General features: G+C 39.5%; 1 protein-coding gene and 1 pseudogene across 9 annotated transcripts in view; both read left to right on the forward strand.

Annotated features, from left to right (window-relative positions):
• Nucleotides 1-17,924, forward strand: part of MAK (male germ cell associated kinase) — a 78,770-nt gene that overhangs the window by 23,132 nt on the left and 37,714 nt on the right. For all 9 annotated transcript variants that reach the window (XM_037844117.1, XM_037844124.1, XM_037844115.1 and 6 more), the window contains one exon: nt 12,008-12,087. In XM_037844117.1, coding sequence (XP_037700045.1) covers nt 12,008-12,087 — 80 coding nt within the window. The remainder of the gene's footprint in view (nt 1-12,007; nt 12,088-17,924) is intronic.
• Nucleotides 13,922-14,538, forward strand: LOC119539638 (annotated as a pseudogene).

A 17,924-nucleotide genomic window follows, 5' to 3' on the forward strand; every position in this document is an offset into this window, starting at 1 on the left:
GATAAAGCTTAAAAGCTTAAAAGCTTAAAGCAAGATGGCGGCATAGAGAGGAGTGGAAGCTAAGTAGTCCCCCTGGAACAACTACAAAAAACCAGAAACAACTAGTAAATAATCCAGAATAACTGCAGGGGGACAAACGAGACCATCCACTCATCATACACCAACCTGAATTGGGAGGAATGCCCGAGAACACAGCATAAAATCTGTGAGTAAAACCGGTGGAACCAGGTCGGGAGACCCCCTCCCCCATAGACCGAGCTGCAGAGCCTCGTGGTGCCAGAGAGAAGCTCTCTCCCAGCAAGCGAATACAGCTCAGCTGAGCTCCAACTGGGGTTTTAAGTAGCGAGTGTGAACTGCTCACTACAGGTACGCAGCCCCAAAAAACAGACAGAGGCTTTGGGTGACGACTGACCTGGGAGAGCCGGAGGGTCGCCTTGGACTGGGTCTGAAGGGGACTATCTGTTTCTTTTTCGGCTCAGTGGAGAAAGCCCCAGTCATTTTCAGTTTCCAGGGCTGTGACTCTGGGAAGGGTAGAGACACCACAAGCAGAGAGCGAGACCATTGAAATGCTAATGACCTCCACCGGAAGGGTGTGTCTTCTCTAGGAGGAAAGGGGTGGGGCCCTTTCCATTCAGAACCAGACCCCAGAGCCTGGGGGAACACGGCCATACCTCCTCACACCAGTCAAGAATTATAGGCTAACAGGTGTCACCTGCTGAGCAGAAAAGCACAGTGACCCGAAGCATCAAAGGGTGGAGCAATTTTCTAAGACACACCTGCAGGGAAACCAGATACTGAATATTTCTTCCCTCTGGGACCTGAGCCTGTTCTGGTCTGGGAAAACCTGATTTGGATAACCAAGGAAACCATGCCTAAACAACAGAAAATTACAACCTACACTAAGAAAAACAAAGTTATGGCCCAGTCAAAGGAACAAACGTACACTTCAACTGAGATACAGGAATTTAAACAACTAATGCAAAATCAATTCAAAAAGTTTAGAGAAGGGAGGCGGGGCAAGATGGCAGACTGGTGAGCTGTAAGTTTTAGTTACTCCTCCAGGAAAGTAGGTAAAAAGCCAGGAACTGCGTGGACTGGACACCACAGAGCAATCTGTCTTTGGGCATACTTCATACAACACTCATGAAAATGTCGAACTGCTGAGATCAACGAAATCTGTAAGTTTTTGCGGCCAGGGGAACCGCGCCCCTCCCTGCCAGGCTCAGTCCCGTGGGAGGAGGGGCTGCCAGCTCCGGGAAGGAGAAGGGAGAACTGCAGTGGCAGCCCTTCTCGGAAACTCATTCTACTGATCCATACTCCAACCATAGATAGACTGAGACCAGACACCAGAGAATCTGAGAGCTGCCAGCCCAGCAGAGAGGAGACAGGCATAGAAAAAAAAAATAACACGAAAAACTCCAAAATAAAAGCAGAGGATTTTTGGAGTTCTGGTGAACACAGAAAGGGGAAGGGCGGAGCTCAGGCCTTGAGGCGCATATGCAAATCCCGAAGAAAAGCTGATCTCTCTGCCCTGTGGACCTTTCCTTAATGGCCCTGGTTGCTTTGTCTATTAGCATTTCAATAACCCATTAGATCTCTGAGGAGGGCCCTTTTTTTTTTTTTTTTTTTTTTTTTAATCCTTTTTTCTTTTTCTAAAACAATTACTCTAAGAAGCCCAATACAGAAAGCTTCAAAGAATTGCAATTTGGGCACGTCAAGTCAAGAGCAGAACTAAGAGAGCTCTGAGACAAAAGGCAATAATCCAGTGGCTGAGAAAATTCACTAAACACCACAACTTCCCAAGAAAATGGGGGTGTCCGCTCACAGCCACCATCCTGGGGGACAGGAAACACTCCTGCCCATCACCAGCCCCATAGCCCAGAGCTGCCCCAGACAACCCAGTGTGACGGAAGTGCTTCAAATAACAGGCACACACCACAAAACTGGGCGTGGACATTAGCCTTCCCTGCAACCTCAGCTGATTGTCCCAGAGCTGGGAAGGTGGAGCAGTGTGAATTAACAAAGCCCCATTCAGCCATCATTTGAGCAGACTGGGAGCCTCCCTACACAGCCCAGCAGCCCAGAACTGCCCTGGGGGGACGGCACTCACCTGTGACATAGCACAGTCATCCCTCAACAGAGGACCCGGGGTACACAGCCTGGAAGAGGGGCCAACTTGCAAGTCTCAGGAGCCATACGCCAATACCAAAGACCTGTGGGTCAGTGGCAGAGACAAACTGTGGCAGGACTGAACTGAAGGATTAGACTATTGCAGCACCTTTAAAACTCTAGGATCATCAGAGAGATTTGATTGTTAGGGCCACCCCCCCTCCCCGACTGCCCAGAAACACGCCCCACATACAGGGCAGGCAACACCAACTACATACGCAAGCTTGGTACACCAATTGGGCCCCACAAGACTCACTCCCCCACTCACCAAAAAGGCTAAGCAGGGGAGAACTGGCTTGTGGAGAACAGGTGGCTCGTGGACACCACCTGCTGGTTAGTTAGAGAAAGTGTACTCCACGAAGCTGTAGATCTGATAAATTAGAGATAAGGACTTCAATAGGTCTACAAACCCTAAAAGAACCCTATCAAGTTCAGCAAATGCCACGAGGCCAAAAACAACAGAAAATTATAAAGCATATGAAAAAACCAGACGATATGGATAACCCAAGCCCAAGCACCCAAATCAAAATACCAGAAGAGACACAGCACCTAGAGCAGCTACTCAAAGAACTAAAGATGAACAATGAGACCATAGTACGGGATATGAAGGAAATCAAGAAGACTCTAGAAGAGCATAAAGAAGACATTGCAAGAATAAATAAAAAAATGGATGATCTTATGGAAATTAAAGAAACTGTTGAACAAATTAAAAAGATTCTGGACACTCACAGTACAAGACTAGAGGAAGTTGAACAACGAATCAGTGACCTGGAAGATGACAGAATGGAAAATGAAAGCATAAAAGAAAGAATGGGGAAAAAAATTGAAAAAATCGAAATGGACCTCAGGGATATGATAGATAATATGAAACGTCCAAATATAAGACTCATTGGTGTCCCAGAAGGGGAAGAAAAGGGTAAAGGTCTAGGAAGAGTATTCAAAGAAATTGTTGGGGAAAACTTCCCAAATCTTCAAAACAACATAAATACACAAATCATAAATGCTCAGCGAACTCCGAATAGAATAAATCCAAATAAACCCACTCCGAGACATATTCTGATCACACTGTCAAACACAGAAGAGAAGGAGCAAGTTCTGAAAGCAGCAAGAGAAAAGCAATTCACCACATACAAAGGAAACAGCATAAGACTAAGTAGTGACTACTCAGCAGCCACCATGGAGGCGAGAAGGCAGTGGCACGATATATTTAAAATTCTGAGTGAGAAAAATTTCCAGCCCAGAATACTTTATCCAGCAAAGCTCTCCTTCAAATTTGAGGGAGAGCTTAAATTTTTCACAGACAAACAAATGCTGAGAGAATTTGCTAACAAGAGACCTGCCCTACTGGAGATACTAAAGGGAGCCCTACAGACAGAGAAACAAAGACAGGACAGAGACACTTGGAGAAAGGTTCAGTACTAAAGAGATTCGGTATGGGTACAATAAAGGATATTAATAGAGAGAGGTAAAAATATGGCAAACATAAACCAAAGGATAAGATGGCCGATTCAAGAAATGCCTTCACGGTTTTAACGTTGAATGTAAATGGATTAAACTCCCCAATTAAAAGATATAGATTCGCAGAATGGATCAAAAAAAATGAACCATCAATATGTTGCATACAAGAGACTCATCTTAGCCACAGGGACACAAAGAAACTGAAAGTGAAAGGATGGAAAAAAATATTTCATGCAAGCTACAGCCAAAAGAAAGCAGGTGTAGCAATATTAATCTCAGATAAAATAGACTTCAAATGCAGGGATGTTTTGAGAGACAAAGAAGGCCACTACATACTAATAAAAGGGGCAATTCAGCAAGAAGAAATAACAATCGTAAATGTCTATGCACCCAATCAAGGTGCCACAAAATACATGAGAGAAACACTGGCAAAACTAAAGGAAGCAATTGATGTTTCCACAATAATTGTGGGAGACTTCAATACATCACTCTCTCCTATAGATAGATCAACCAGACAGAAGACCAATAAGGAAATTGAAAACCTAAACAATCTGATAAATGAATTAGATTTAACAGACATATACAGGACAATACATCCCAAATCACCAGGATACACATACTTTTCTAGTGCTCATGGAACTTTCTCCAGAATAGATCATATGCTGGGACATAAAACAAGCCTCAATAAATTTAAAAAGATTGAAATTATTCAAAGCACATTCTCTGACCACAATGGAATACAATTAGAAGTCAATAACCATCAGAGACTTAGAAAATTCACAAATACCTGGAGGTTAAACAACACACTCCTAAACAATCAGTGGGTTAAAGAAGAAATAGCAAGAGAAATTGCTAAATATATAGAGACGAATGAAAATGAGAACACAACATACCAAAACCTATGGGATGCAGCAAAAGCAGTGCTAAGGGGGAAATTTATAGCACTAAACGCATATATTAAAAAGGAAGAAAGAGCCAAAATCAAAGAACTAGTGGACCAACTGAAGAAGCTAGAAAATGAACAGCAAACCAATCCTAAACCAAGTACAAGAAAAGAAATAACAAGGATTAAAGCAGAAATAAATGACATAGAGAACAAAAAAACAATAGAAACGATAAATATCACCAAAAGTTGGTTCTTTGAGAAGATCAACAAGATTGACAAGCCCCTAGCTAGACTGACAAAATCAAAAAGAGAGAAGACCCATATAAACAAAATAATGAATGAAAAAGGTGACATAACTGCAGATCCTGAAGAAATTAAAAAAATTATAAGAGGATATTATGAACAACTGTATGGCAACAAACTGGATAATGTAGAAGAAATGGACAATTTCCTGGAAACATATGAACAACCTAGACTGACCAGAGAAGAAATAGAAGACCTCAACCAACCCATCACAAGCAAAGAGATCCAATCAGTCATCAAAAATCTTCCCACAAATAAATGCCCAGGGCCAGATGGCTTCACAGGGGAATTCTACCAAACTTTCCAGAAACAACTGACACCAATCTTACTCAAACTCTTTCAAAACATTGAAAAAAATGGAACACTACCTAACTCATTTTATGAAGCTAACATCAATCTAATACCAAAACCAGGCAAAGATGCTACAAAAAAGGAAAACTACCGGCCAATCTCCCTAATGAATATAGATGCAGAAATCCTCAACAAAATACTTGCAAATCGAATCCAAAGACACATTAAAAAAATCATACACCATGACCAAGTGGGGTTCATTCCAGGCATGCAAGGATGGTTGAACATAAGAAAAACAATCAATGTATTACAACACATTAAAAACTCGAAAGGGAAAAATCAATTGATCATCTCAATAGATGCTGAAAAAGCATTTGACAAAATCCAACATCCCTTTTTGATAAAAACACTTCAAAAGGTAGGAATTGAAGGAAACTTCCTCAACATGATAAAGAGCATATATGAAAAACCCACAGCCAGCATAGTACTCAATGGTGAGAGACTGAAAGCCTTCCCTCTAAGATCAGGAACAAGACAAGGATGCCCGCTGTCACCACTGTTATTCAACATTGTGCTGGAAGTGCTAGCCAGGGCAATCCGGCAAGACAAAGAAATAAAAGGCATCCAAATTGGAAAAGAAGAAGTAAAACTGTCATTGTTTGCAGATGATATGATCTTATATCTAGAAAACCCTGAGAAATCAACGATACACCTACTAGAGCTAATAAACAAATTTAGCAAAGTAGCGGGATACAAGATTAATGCACATAAGTCAGTAATGTTTCTATATGCTAGAAATGAACAAACTGAAGAGACACTCAAGAAAAAGATACCATTTTCAATAGCAACTAAAAAAATCAAGTACCTAGGAATAAACTTAACCAAAGATGTAAAAGACCTATACAAAGAAAACTACATAACTCTACTAAAAGAAATAGAAGGGGACCTTAAAAGATGGAAAAATATTCCATGTTCATGGATAGGAAGGCTAAATGTCATTAAGATGTCAATTCTACCCAAACTCATCTACAGATTCAATGCAATCCCAATCAAAATTCCAACAACCTACTTTGCAGACTTGGAAAAGCTAGTTATCAAATTTATTTGGAAAGGGAAGATGCCTCGAATTGCTAAAGACACTCTAAAAAAGAAAAACGAAGTGGGAGGACTTACACTCCCTGACTTTGAAGCTTATTATAAAGCCACAGTTGCCAAAACAGCATGGTACTGGCAAAAAGATAGACATATAGATCAATGGAATCGAATTGAGAATTCAGAGATAGACCCTCAGATCTATGGCCGACTGATCTTTGATAAGGCCCCCAAAGTCACCGAACTGAGCCATAATGGTCTTTTCAACAAATGGGGCTGGGAGAGTTGGATATCCATATCGAAAAGAATGAAAGAGGACCCCTACCTCACCCCCTACACAAAAATTAACTCAAAATGGACCAAAGATCTCAATATAAAAGAAAGTACCATAAAACTCCTAGAAGATAATGTAGGAAAACATCTTCAAGACCTTGTATTAGGAGGCCACTTCCTAGACTTTACACCCAAAGCACAAGCAACAAAAGAGAAAATAGATAAATGGGAACTCCTCAAGCTTAGAAGTTTCTGCACCTCAAAGGAATTTCTCAAAAAGGTAAAGAGGCAGCCAACTCAATGGGAAAAAATTTTTGGAAACCATGTATCTGACAAAAGACTGATATCTTGCATATACAAAGAAATCCTACAACTCAATGACAATAGTACAGACAGCCCAATTATAAAATGGGCAAAAGATATGAAAAGACAGTTCTCTGAAGAGGAAATACAAATGGCCAGGAAACACATGAAAAAATGTTCAGCTTCACTAGCTATTACAGAGATGCAAATTAAGACCACAATGAGATACCATCTAACACCGGTTAGAATGGCTGCCATTAAACAAACAGGAAACTACAAATGCTGGAGGGGATGTGGAGAAATTGGAACTCTTATTCATTGTTGGTGGGACTGTATAATGGTTCAGCCACTCTGGAAGTCAGTCTGGCAGTTCCTTAGAAAACTAGATATAGAGCTACCATTCGATCCAGCGATTGCACTTCTCGGTATATACCCGGAAGATCGGAAAGCAGTGACACGAACAGATATCTGCATGCCAATGTTCATAGCAGCATTATTCACAATTGCCAAGAGATTGAAACAACCCAAATGTCCTTCAACAGATGAGTGGATAAATAAAATGTGGTATATACACACGATGGAATACTACGCGGCAGTAAGAAGGAACGATCTCGTGAAACATATGACAACATGGATGAACCTTGAAGACATAATGCTGAGCGAAATAAGCCAGGCACAAAAAGAGAAATATTATATGCTACCAGTAATGTGAACTTTGAAAAATGTAAAACAAATGGTTTATAATGTAGAATGTAGGGGAACTAGCAGTAGAGAGCAATTAAGGAAGGGGGAACAATAATCCAAGAACAGATAAGCTATTTAATGTTCTGGGGATGCCCAGAAATGACTATGGTCTGTTAATTTCTGATGGATATGGTGGGAGCAAGTTCACAGAAATGTTGCTATATTATGTAACTTTCTTGGGGTAAAGTAGGAACATGTTGGAAGTTATGCAGTTATCTTAGGTTGGTTGTCTTTTTCTTACTCCCTTGTTATGGTCTCTTTGAAATGTTCTTTTATTGTATGTTTGTTTTCTTTTTAACTTTTTTTTTCATACAGTTGATTTAAAAAAGAAGGGAAAGTTAAAAAAAAAAAAAAAAAGAAAAACAAGGAAAAAAAAAAAGATGTAGTGCCCCGTTGGGGAGCCTGTGGAGAATGCAGGGGTATTCGCCTGCCCCACCTCCATGGTTGCTAACATGACCACAGACATAGGGGACTGGTGGTTTGATGGGTTGAGCCCTCTACCATAAGTTTTACCCTTGGGAAGACGGTTGCTGCAGAGGAGAGGCTAGGCCTCCCTATATTTGTGCCTAAGAGTCTCCTCCTGAATGCCTCTTTGTTGCTCGGATGTGGCCCTCTCTCTCTGGCTAAGCCAACTTGAAAGGTGGAATCACTGCCCTCCCCCCTACGTGGGATCAGACACCCAGGGGAGTGAATCTCCCTGGCAACGTGGAATATGACTCCCGGGGAGGAATTTAGACCCGGCATCGTGGGACGGAGAGCATCTTCTTGACCGGAAGGGGGATGTGAAAGGAAATGGGGTAAGCTTTGGTGGCAGAGAGATTCCAAGACGAGCCGAGAGATCGCTCTGGTGGGCACTCTTACGCACACTTTAGACAACCCTTTTTGGGTTCTAAAGAATTGGGGTAGCTGGTGGTGGATACCTGAAACTATCAAACTACAACCCAGAACCCATGAATCTCGAAGACAGTTGTATAGAAATGTGGCTTGTGAGGGGTGACGGTGGGATTGGGAAGGCCATGACGACCAGACTCCACTTTGTCTAGTTTGTGGATGGATGTGTAGAAAGGTAGGGGAAGGAAACAAACAGACAAAGGTGCCCAGTGTTCTTTTTTGCTTCGGTTGCTCTTTTTCACTCTAATTATTATTCTTGTTATTTTTGTGTGTGTGCTAGTGAAGGTGTCGGGGATTGATTTGGGTGATGAATGTACAGCTGTGTAATGGTACTGTAAACAATCGAAAGTACAATTTGTTTTGTATGGCTGCGTGGTATGTGAATATATCTGAATAAAATGATGATTTAAAAAAAAAAGGAAAAAAAAAGTTTAGAGAAGATATTGCAAAAGAGATAGAGGCTGTAAAGGAAGCACTGGACATGTATACGGCAGAAATCAAAAGTTCAAAAAAATAACTAGTAGAATCTATGGAAATGAAATGCACAACACAAGAGATGCAAGACACAATGGAAACATACAACAGCAGATCTCAAGAGGCAGAAGAAAACACTCAGGAACTGGAGAACAAAACACCTGAAAGCCTGCACGCAAAGGAGCAGATGGAGAAAAGAATGAAAAATATGAGCAACGTCTCTGGGAACTCAAGGATGAAATGTCCCAGAAGGAGAAGAGAAGGGAAAGGGGGCAGAAGCAATAATAGAGGAAATAATTAATGAAAATTTCCCATCTCTTATGAAAGACATAAAATTACAGATCCAAGAAGTGCAGCGTACTCCAAACAGAAGAGATATGAATAGGCCTACGCCAAGACACTTAATAATCAGATTATCAAATGTCAAAGACAAAGAGAGAATCCTGAAAGCAGCAAGAGAAAAGCAATCCATTACATACAAAGGAAGCTTAATAAGACTATGTGCGGATCTCTCAGCAGAAACCATGGAGGCAAGAAGGAAGTGGTGTGATATATTTAAGATACTGAAAGAGAAAAACCACCAACCAAGAATCCTGTATCCAGCAAAGCTGTCCTTCAAATATGAGGGAGAGCTCAAAATATTTTCTGACAAACAGACAATGAGAGACTTTGTGAACAAGACACCTGCCCTACAGGAAATACTAAAGGGAGCACTACAGGGTGATAGGAGACAGGAGTGCGTGGTTTGGAACACAATTTTGGGAGATGGTAGCACAACAATGTAAGTACACTGAACAAAGGTAACTATGAATACGGTTGAGAGAGGAAGGTGGGGAGCATGTGAGACACCACAAGAAAGGAGGAAAGATAAAGACTGGGACTGTGTAACTTGGTGAAATCTAGAGTATTCAACAATTGTGATAAAATGTACAAATATGTTCTTTTACGAGGGAGAACAAGCAAATGTCAACCTTGCAAGGTGTTAAAAATGGGGAGGCATTGGGGGAGGGATGCAATCAGTGTAAACTAGAGACTGTAACTAATAGAATCATTGTATTATGCTTCCTTTAATGTAACAAAGGTGATATACCAAGGTGAATGCAGATAAGAGGGGGGGATAGGGGAGGCATGTTAGACACTTGACATTGGTGGTATTGTCTGATTCTTTATTCTACTTTGATTTAAGGTTATTTTTCCTTTTGCTGCTTCCTAGCTGTCATTTTTTTTTTCCTCTTTCTTTTGCCTCTCTACCTTCTTTGACTCTCCCTCCTGCCTTGTGGAAGAAATATAGATGCTCTTATATAGATAGTGGTGAAGGTGGTGAACACATAAATGTATGACCATGCAGAAAACCATCAATTATTTACTTGGGATGGAATGTATGGTGAGTGAACAAAACCATATTAAAAAAGAATGGGTTGATGACAAAACCTCAAGGGCAATATACTGAGTGAAATAAGCCAGACACATTAGGACAATTATTGCAGGGTCTCACTGATAGGAACTAATTACAATATGTAAACTCATAGACATGAAATATAAGGTACCAAGATATAGGACGAGGCTTAAGAATGGGGAGTGGTTGCTTAGTGTAGCAGAATGTTCAATTAGGATGAACTTAAATGTTTGGAAATGAACAGGGGTGTTGGTAGCAAGATGTGAGAATAACTAACAGCGCCGAATGGTGTGTGAATGAGGTGGAAAGGGGAAGCTCAGAGTCATATATGTCACCAGAAGGAAAGTTGGAGGTCAAAAGATGGAAATGTATAAAACTGAATCCTATGGTGGGCAATGTCCATGATCAACTGTACAAATACTAGAAATCGCTTCCATGAACCAGAACAAATGTATGACAATACAATTAGAAGTTAATAATAGAGGGGCATATAGGGAAGAACTATATACCTATTACAAACTATATACTACAGTTAGTAGTATTTCAACATTTTTTCATAAACAGTAACAAATGTACTATATCAATACTATGAGTCAACAATTGAGGGGGGTTGGTTAGGGATAGGGGAGGATTAGAGTTTCCTTTTCTTTTTTTCTTTTTTTCATCTTTCACTTTATTTCTTGTCTGGAGTAATGAAAAGTTTCTAAAAATTGAACAAAAATTGAGTGTGATGGATGCACAGCTGTATGAGGGTACCCAGGGGCAAGTGATTGTACACTTTGGATCTTTGGATAATTGTATGGTATCTGAACAATCTCAATTAAAAAAAAAAAAAAGCTTAAAGCAATTGATATCTTCTAGAACATGGAGTGACCTGGGGGTAAAAGAATTAGTTATTGATCATTTTAATCTGTGGCAGGACAGCAATGAATATTTTTCAGCTCTCTTCATTTAACCCTTATTAAAATCTTACTTTAGACTTTATCTAAATATCATATAAAGCTGTGCTGTCAGTACAGTAGCCACTAGCCACATGTGGCTATTAAGTTGCTGAAACATGGCCGGAATGAATTATAAAATAAAATTCACACCAGATTTTGAAGACTTGGTCTGAAAAAGTGAATGTAAGTTCATTAGTAATTTTTCTATTGATTACATGTTGAAATGATAATATTTTGCATACTGGGTTAAATAAAATATATTGTTAAAATTAATTTCACCTGTTTCTTCTTGCCTTTTTTAATGTGGCTACTAGAAAAATTTCAAATATATGCGTGGCTCTCTTTTGTGACTCACATTATATCTCTATTTTACAGCACTGATATGAAGTATGGAACGGAAGCATTTATGGCCCCCAAACCCTTAAAGCCTATATTTATACATATTTATATGCTTGGCTGATCTGAGAGCTGATTCAACTTTCCAATTTACTTTGCTTCTTTTGGGGCAGTTTAGAATTTAGCTGGTAAATATTTGTAATGCATTCAGTGTTGGATTTGAGTTTTTACCAAATTAAAAAAATTTTTTTAAATCCAATTTTCACCTTTTAAATTTATGATCTCTAGCATTATAAATCCATAGATCATAACTTTAGCCAGTATCACGAGGCCAACAGGGGCTCCAAGAGAGAAGGAATGCCCACTTTCTTGTTTGTATTGGTTGGTTGAATTCTCTTAAGAAAGGCTTGACAGAATTATGTGATTGTTCATTTATTCATTTCTTCACAGAAACAAGCTATTCCCTGAGTCAGTCATCAGAAATATTATGTATCAGATATTGCAAGGACTGGCATTCATTCATAAACATGGTAAGTTCCTTTTATGTCTCATTTCCCTGCTTCTTTAGATTACTGTGAAGATCTCACACAGGGTGATTGTAAAAACCTGTGACTGACAGCCCCTTTATCCAGTGTATGGGTAGATGAGTAATAAAATAAAGACATGCATGAAAAAAAAAATAGTTTGGGAATATGGGGAAAAAATACCCCTACGTAAACTGTGGACAATAGTTAATAATACTACTTTAATGATCTTTCATCAATTGTAACAAATGCAACTATTGTTAAAAAAACAGAATTACAAAAAAAGTGCTATCATCAACTGTAACAAATTTTCCTCAGCAATGAACGTGTTGGTGGTGGGGAGGTGTATGGGAATCTTGTATTTTATGCATGATTGTTCTGTAACCCACAACTTCTCTAATAAAAAAATTCAAAAAAAAAAAAGATGACACATAGGAATTTATATAGGTCATTAAATAATGTAATACTGGATAACTACATAATGTAATACTACATAATGTAAATACTGGATAACTACAACATTTTATGTAAAAAAAATTGAAAATTTCTATAGTTTGAGCAAACTATCTTCCTTTATAGCAGAATTTTCTAACAGGTCATCCATTCTGTGAATCTCAATCATCATAAACCCATCTTGCAACCTCATTCCCCCTAATTTTATTATGGCAATAAAAAAATAGGGCCCTCTTATAGAAAAGATTGGAATCTTTTGACCTACAATTATAAATTATTAACATTTAAATAGTTTAAAAGACCCATAATCTGGTGTTTTATAGTTTTCTGTAGTATTTACATTCAGTTGTTTCAACTCTTTGAAATTAAAGCAAATGTTTGTTTTTATTTTCTACATGTTATATTATGTAATTTAAAATTATGTAGTTTTCACATATCTATCAAACCAAAATAATTAGTTGTAAAAAAATCAATGTGATTTTTAATGAAGATTTGTTTCGAATCACTAGATATTTAAATATTAAATTAGAAAATTTTGTGCCACACAATTGCCACATTCTGAAAATATGCACTCAAAATCCCCATCAGTAGCCTCCTTTTTTGTCTCATCCTATATTTCATATTTTCTTTTTTCCTTTCTCCTTTAACTGCTAGAGGAAATAGTTTATCTCCTAAAAACACTGTGTACAACTCCATTAAGCATTGTAAGAACATTTCCTAGCCCTTAATATTTTATCTGTCCCATATAAACTATTGGTATTTTTAAATATTTAAAACCATGATGATAAACTACAATCCACTGGTGAAGGTCAGTAATTTATTAATTACATAGAGATAAAGTATATATGTTATTTTAATTGTTTTAGTTGTTTTAAACTCCAGTATGGTAACTCAATATCTATCAGGTTGGTTTATGCTCATGGAAGTAGATATGATGTGGACAAGCCATAGCCTCATCAAATCAAATTCTTTGATTTTTGGAAGCAGCTTTGTGCTTCAGTGATACTATTTTAAGCTTGATTTGGTGCCTCGGATATATATGACCTAGAAGTGACTTCCAAAGCATAGGGATTGAAGGAGAAAGTTACCTTGGGATTTAAATATTGTGGCCTAAAGTCAATAACATATAGGTTATCTACATAGTTTACTATCTACTGATTTTGGGAACCAGACTCCAAGCACAATAGACAATTTTACAAAGGCCACATTGTGCTTGCTGTAGTTGATAAGCATCTCAGATGTAATACTTTGAGAAAACAGATATTTTTAAAAAGTAGTTGTCAAAAAAGAAGATTTGTGTTTTAATTAAAACAGGATCAAATGGGACCTTTGCGCAGAGGTGGGGGTCGGACCCGGGTTTGGGGAAGGGGTGGGATTGAGGAACTCGATGGGGGAAAGCAGAGCTGGAGATGGCTTCAGCTGGAAGCCGCCCTTGCTGAACAGCAGCATCACCAGCGGGAAGTCAACTGTTTATGAGAAGATCATGGAGCTGCTGGGGCAGAATGAAGTTGACCACCGGCAGCGGAAGTTGGTCATTGTAAGCTAAGGGAAGTTCTATAAGGTCCTGACGGCAGAGCAGAAGGCCAAAGCCTTGTCAGGACTGTATAATTTTGACCACCCAGATGCTTTTGATTATGATTTGAAGCACAGGACTCTGAAAAACATTGTGGAGGGCAAAACTGTTAAGGTTACAACCTACGATTTTTGTGACCTACTCAAGGTTACTAGAGATGACAGTGGTCTACCCTGCAGACATGATTCTGTTTGAGGGCATTTTTATCTTCTAAGGCCACGAGATCCAGGACATGTTTCACCTGCGTCTCTTTGTGGACACTGATTATGCAGGAAATCCAGGATATTCTGAATGCTGACATCTGCAAGTGGCACCGGGGAAGGTCCAATGGGCAGAGCTACAAGAGGACATTTCCTGAGGAGGAAAGCCATCCTGGAGTGCTGACCTCTGGCAAACGATCCCACTTAGAGTCCAGCAGCAGACCCCACTAAGGAGCTATTGTCTGTTGCTCCCTCAGCCTCCTAGGCAGGCCCTCCGATGGACATATGTGAACAGTGACTGGGCCCAGAGACACCCACTTTGCCTCCAAGAATACAATCGCCACTTCCTTTCAGCATCTGTTTAGGGTGAAGGCATTCCTCATTTATGAATGGGAACCTGTACGTGTTTTTCAAACTCAATTTGATAAATATTGACAGGGCAGTGCTGATGCTTTCACCTGCTTCTTTATTTTAAGGAGTATAAAAAGAACTCTTTAAGTCACTGAGAAAATGCCACAGAATGCATGAGAAGCTTGTTATGTTTACTTCCAGAAGGAATGCAAGACATATTTTTGGAAAAATTGAGGAAGCAGCCTGGACACTGTGGCTGGTCCAGTGTTTCTGAGACTTTTTGGACAGTGAATCCCACAGTGAGAAATTCACTTTGCAGCACGATCTGATTCACACCCAAACACATATGTAGAACTGAAAAGTTTCAAGAGATAATACTTTTTCTTTCTACATGTTCTGTATCCTAATATTTTCTATTCTGCTTCATAATACAATGCTGATTGTCACCCATAAACTTAATTTCATGATCCCCTGATGGGTGTGACCCAGTCTGATAATCACTGATCCAAGGAGCATAAGGAATGTCTCCTTCCTCCGAGCTTATGCTTCCAAGATAGTTAGGAGAGGAAGGACCCTGAGGAGCAACAAGCATATTCCTAACCAGCATTAAACACAAGATGGCAGGGTCTTCTGTTCCGTCCAGGGCCCCCCACAGGTCGTTCTGGGCCCTGTGCAGTGTGGCAGAAGGCAGCCTGGCAGTCTCTAGTTGTGGCTGGAACGTACAATGTCCGCTGCACACAGTCCCGTGCAGGGCTGGGGCTTCTCCCTGACCCCTGCAGACTTCAAGCCACCCAAGCCCAAGGTTCTGCCTGAGGTGCTCATGGCCACACCCGGGCCTGCCCTCCTCCAGCCATTGCAAACACTGGATCATAGAAGTTCAAGTGAATGTTGATGCACAAAGCCTGTCAGTCTCCCTGCGCTGGTCCAGATAGCCACATGAGTTACATTATTACAGATGATGACCTTTGGTCTGAGTTGTCCTAGTTTATCATTCCTTCCACAAACAGGTGTTTCTAGAGAAGCAAATCCTTTTCCACTGACACAGGCCACACTGCATGGGTACTTTTGTTTTCATTCTATTGAGTGTACTCACTATAGTTACTCAAGACATGGCTGATTTCTGATAAATAACCATGTTACAGTTTTGTCAAACTTATTGCATGCCCTTTTGGAGGGAGACTCAATAAATAAACACCAAACACTAATGCCAAAAAAAAAAAAAAAAAAAGGATCAGATGACCAATATATTTATATTAGCAAAGATGGGGAAAACCTCAACTATGCAAATAAGCGACTGGTTTAATGCTCCGAGATATTGTGGACTGATGTTGCTTTCTTCTACTTATCTCCACATAAGTATGATGTGTTTCTCTTAGAAATTAGTGAAATGGATATTAACAGCTATTTTGAATAAGAAGTACCAGATAAACCGAGTACAGAGGTGCTGCGGATGTCACAAACATAGAGCCCACCCTGGCTTTGAAGTGATTAAAATCATCTAGGCTTAGAGAATCTTTCTGTCCATCTACCCCTCAAAAAACCCTCCCATGATGATCACCTACACTGATAAGCAGGCTCTTCATTAATACTCTTAGTTTACTAGAGCTGCTATCACAAACACCACACAACGGGTCAGTTTAAACAGGATTTTTTGGCTCATGGTTTTAGGCTATAAGAAGTCCAAAATCAAGACATCAGCACAGCTTGCTTTCCCCCTGGCTAGCTGCCAGTAGCCCGTGGGGTTCCTTGGCTGTATTCCTGCCAATGTCCTCTCCTTTCTAGCTTCTGTGACTTTCCAGTTGTTTTTAGGCCTCCAGTTATCCAGATTAAGCCCACACTTATTCAGTTGGGCAACACCGTAACTAAAATTAACATCTTCAAGAGGTACTACTTACAGTGGGTTCACACCCAGAGGAATGCAGAATAAGAATATGTCTAAATTGGGGTACGTAACTCAATCCACCACATACATTTCTCAAAGCTATTAGAATTCAAGCTATCCGTATGCACCCAGCATGCTTTAGATCTCCTTTAGAAAAAGGCTCCTTACAAAGTAAGTCTAATTTGCAAAGAAGGACTTAGAGTGTTTCTTTTCTCCTGAGTTTTCTGCCTCATTTTCATTGGGCTGCCCGTTAGCTTCTGTGACTAAACATTTATCTTATATATTGAATTGGTATTGTAAGCATTATAATTATCTGATTTTTCAATGAAGCAGCCACCAGAGGGAACTGAACTGTTGAATAAAATAGTTTTAAATGAAGGGATTAGTTTAAATGTGTGGAAATGTAGTTCATTTTTGTCTAATGGACTTTTTAAACAAGTGATTGTATTCAAGGAATCTCATGTTAAACTTCAATGTGATAAAGAGTAAAACCAGCCTCATTGGCTTAGCCTGATGACGAAGTCCTCCACGAGCATCAACGAGGCTACTTCTTTCCTGGCCACAACCTCCTGATCTGTTAAAGGACAGTGATAACAATACTTCCTTAAAGCTGTTGTGCAAATTAATGGAGATAATAATAATACAGCTTTTTAAACTCAGGGTTCTCCAGAGAAACAGAACCAACAGGAGATATATATTGAGATTTATTATAGGAATTGGCTCACATGATCAGGGGGATTGGGAAGTCCAGATTCCATAGGGCAGGTCATAAATTGGGGTTCTTTTGTGATGTTGAATTCCCTAGGAGAAGGAGCAATTTGGGCTTTCCAAGGAGAAGCTGGTTGACTGAAGCAGAGATAGAAATTATTCTTTCTGACTGCTGAAATCCTCAGTTTTCCCTTTAAAGCTTCCAGCTAATTGGATGAGGAGATTCCTCTCATTGCTGAGGGTAATCTCCTTTATTGATTGTAGATGCAATCAGAGGTAGATGCAATCCGCTGACTAATGATTTAAATACATGAAATACCCTCCTTCACAGTGACAACCAGGCCAGTGCTTGGTTGATCACACAGCTGGGCACCAAAACCCAGCCAAGTTGACATATGAAGTTACCCTTCACAGTGCCCTTACCTAGCCCACTGCCTGAATTTAAGGATTCACAAATAAAAATATATATTAAGTGGGTTGCTATTTTTTAATGATACATATTGTGTGAACTTTCTTGCTAAATTATTTTGAAAGTAGGACCCCCAAATCCCATGCCTCTTTAGACAATAAATATGGTTTATTTTTGTTTCTAAATTCATCTTTCTAATTATAATAGAGAGGCTCAGTTATATTTTATTTTAAATCAAATAAAGCTATGTTTAAACATGAGGATTTA

The sequence above is a fragment of the Choloepus didactylus genome, chromosome 7 (genome assembly GCF_015220235.1).
Source record: "Choloepus didactylus isolate mChoDid1 chromosome 7, mChoDid1.pri, whole genome shotgun sequence".
In the NCBI taxonomy this organism is placed as follows: Eukaryota; Metazoa; Chordata; class Mammalia; order Pilosa; family Megalonychidae; genus Choloepus; species Choloepus didactylus.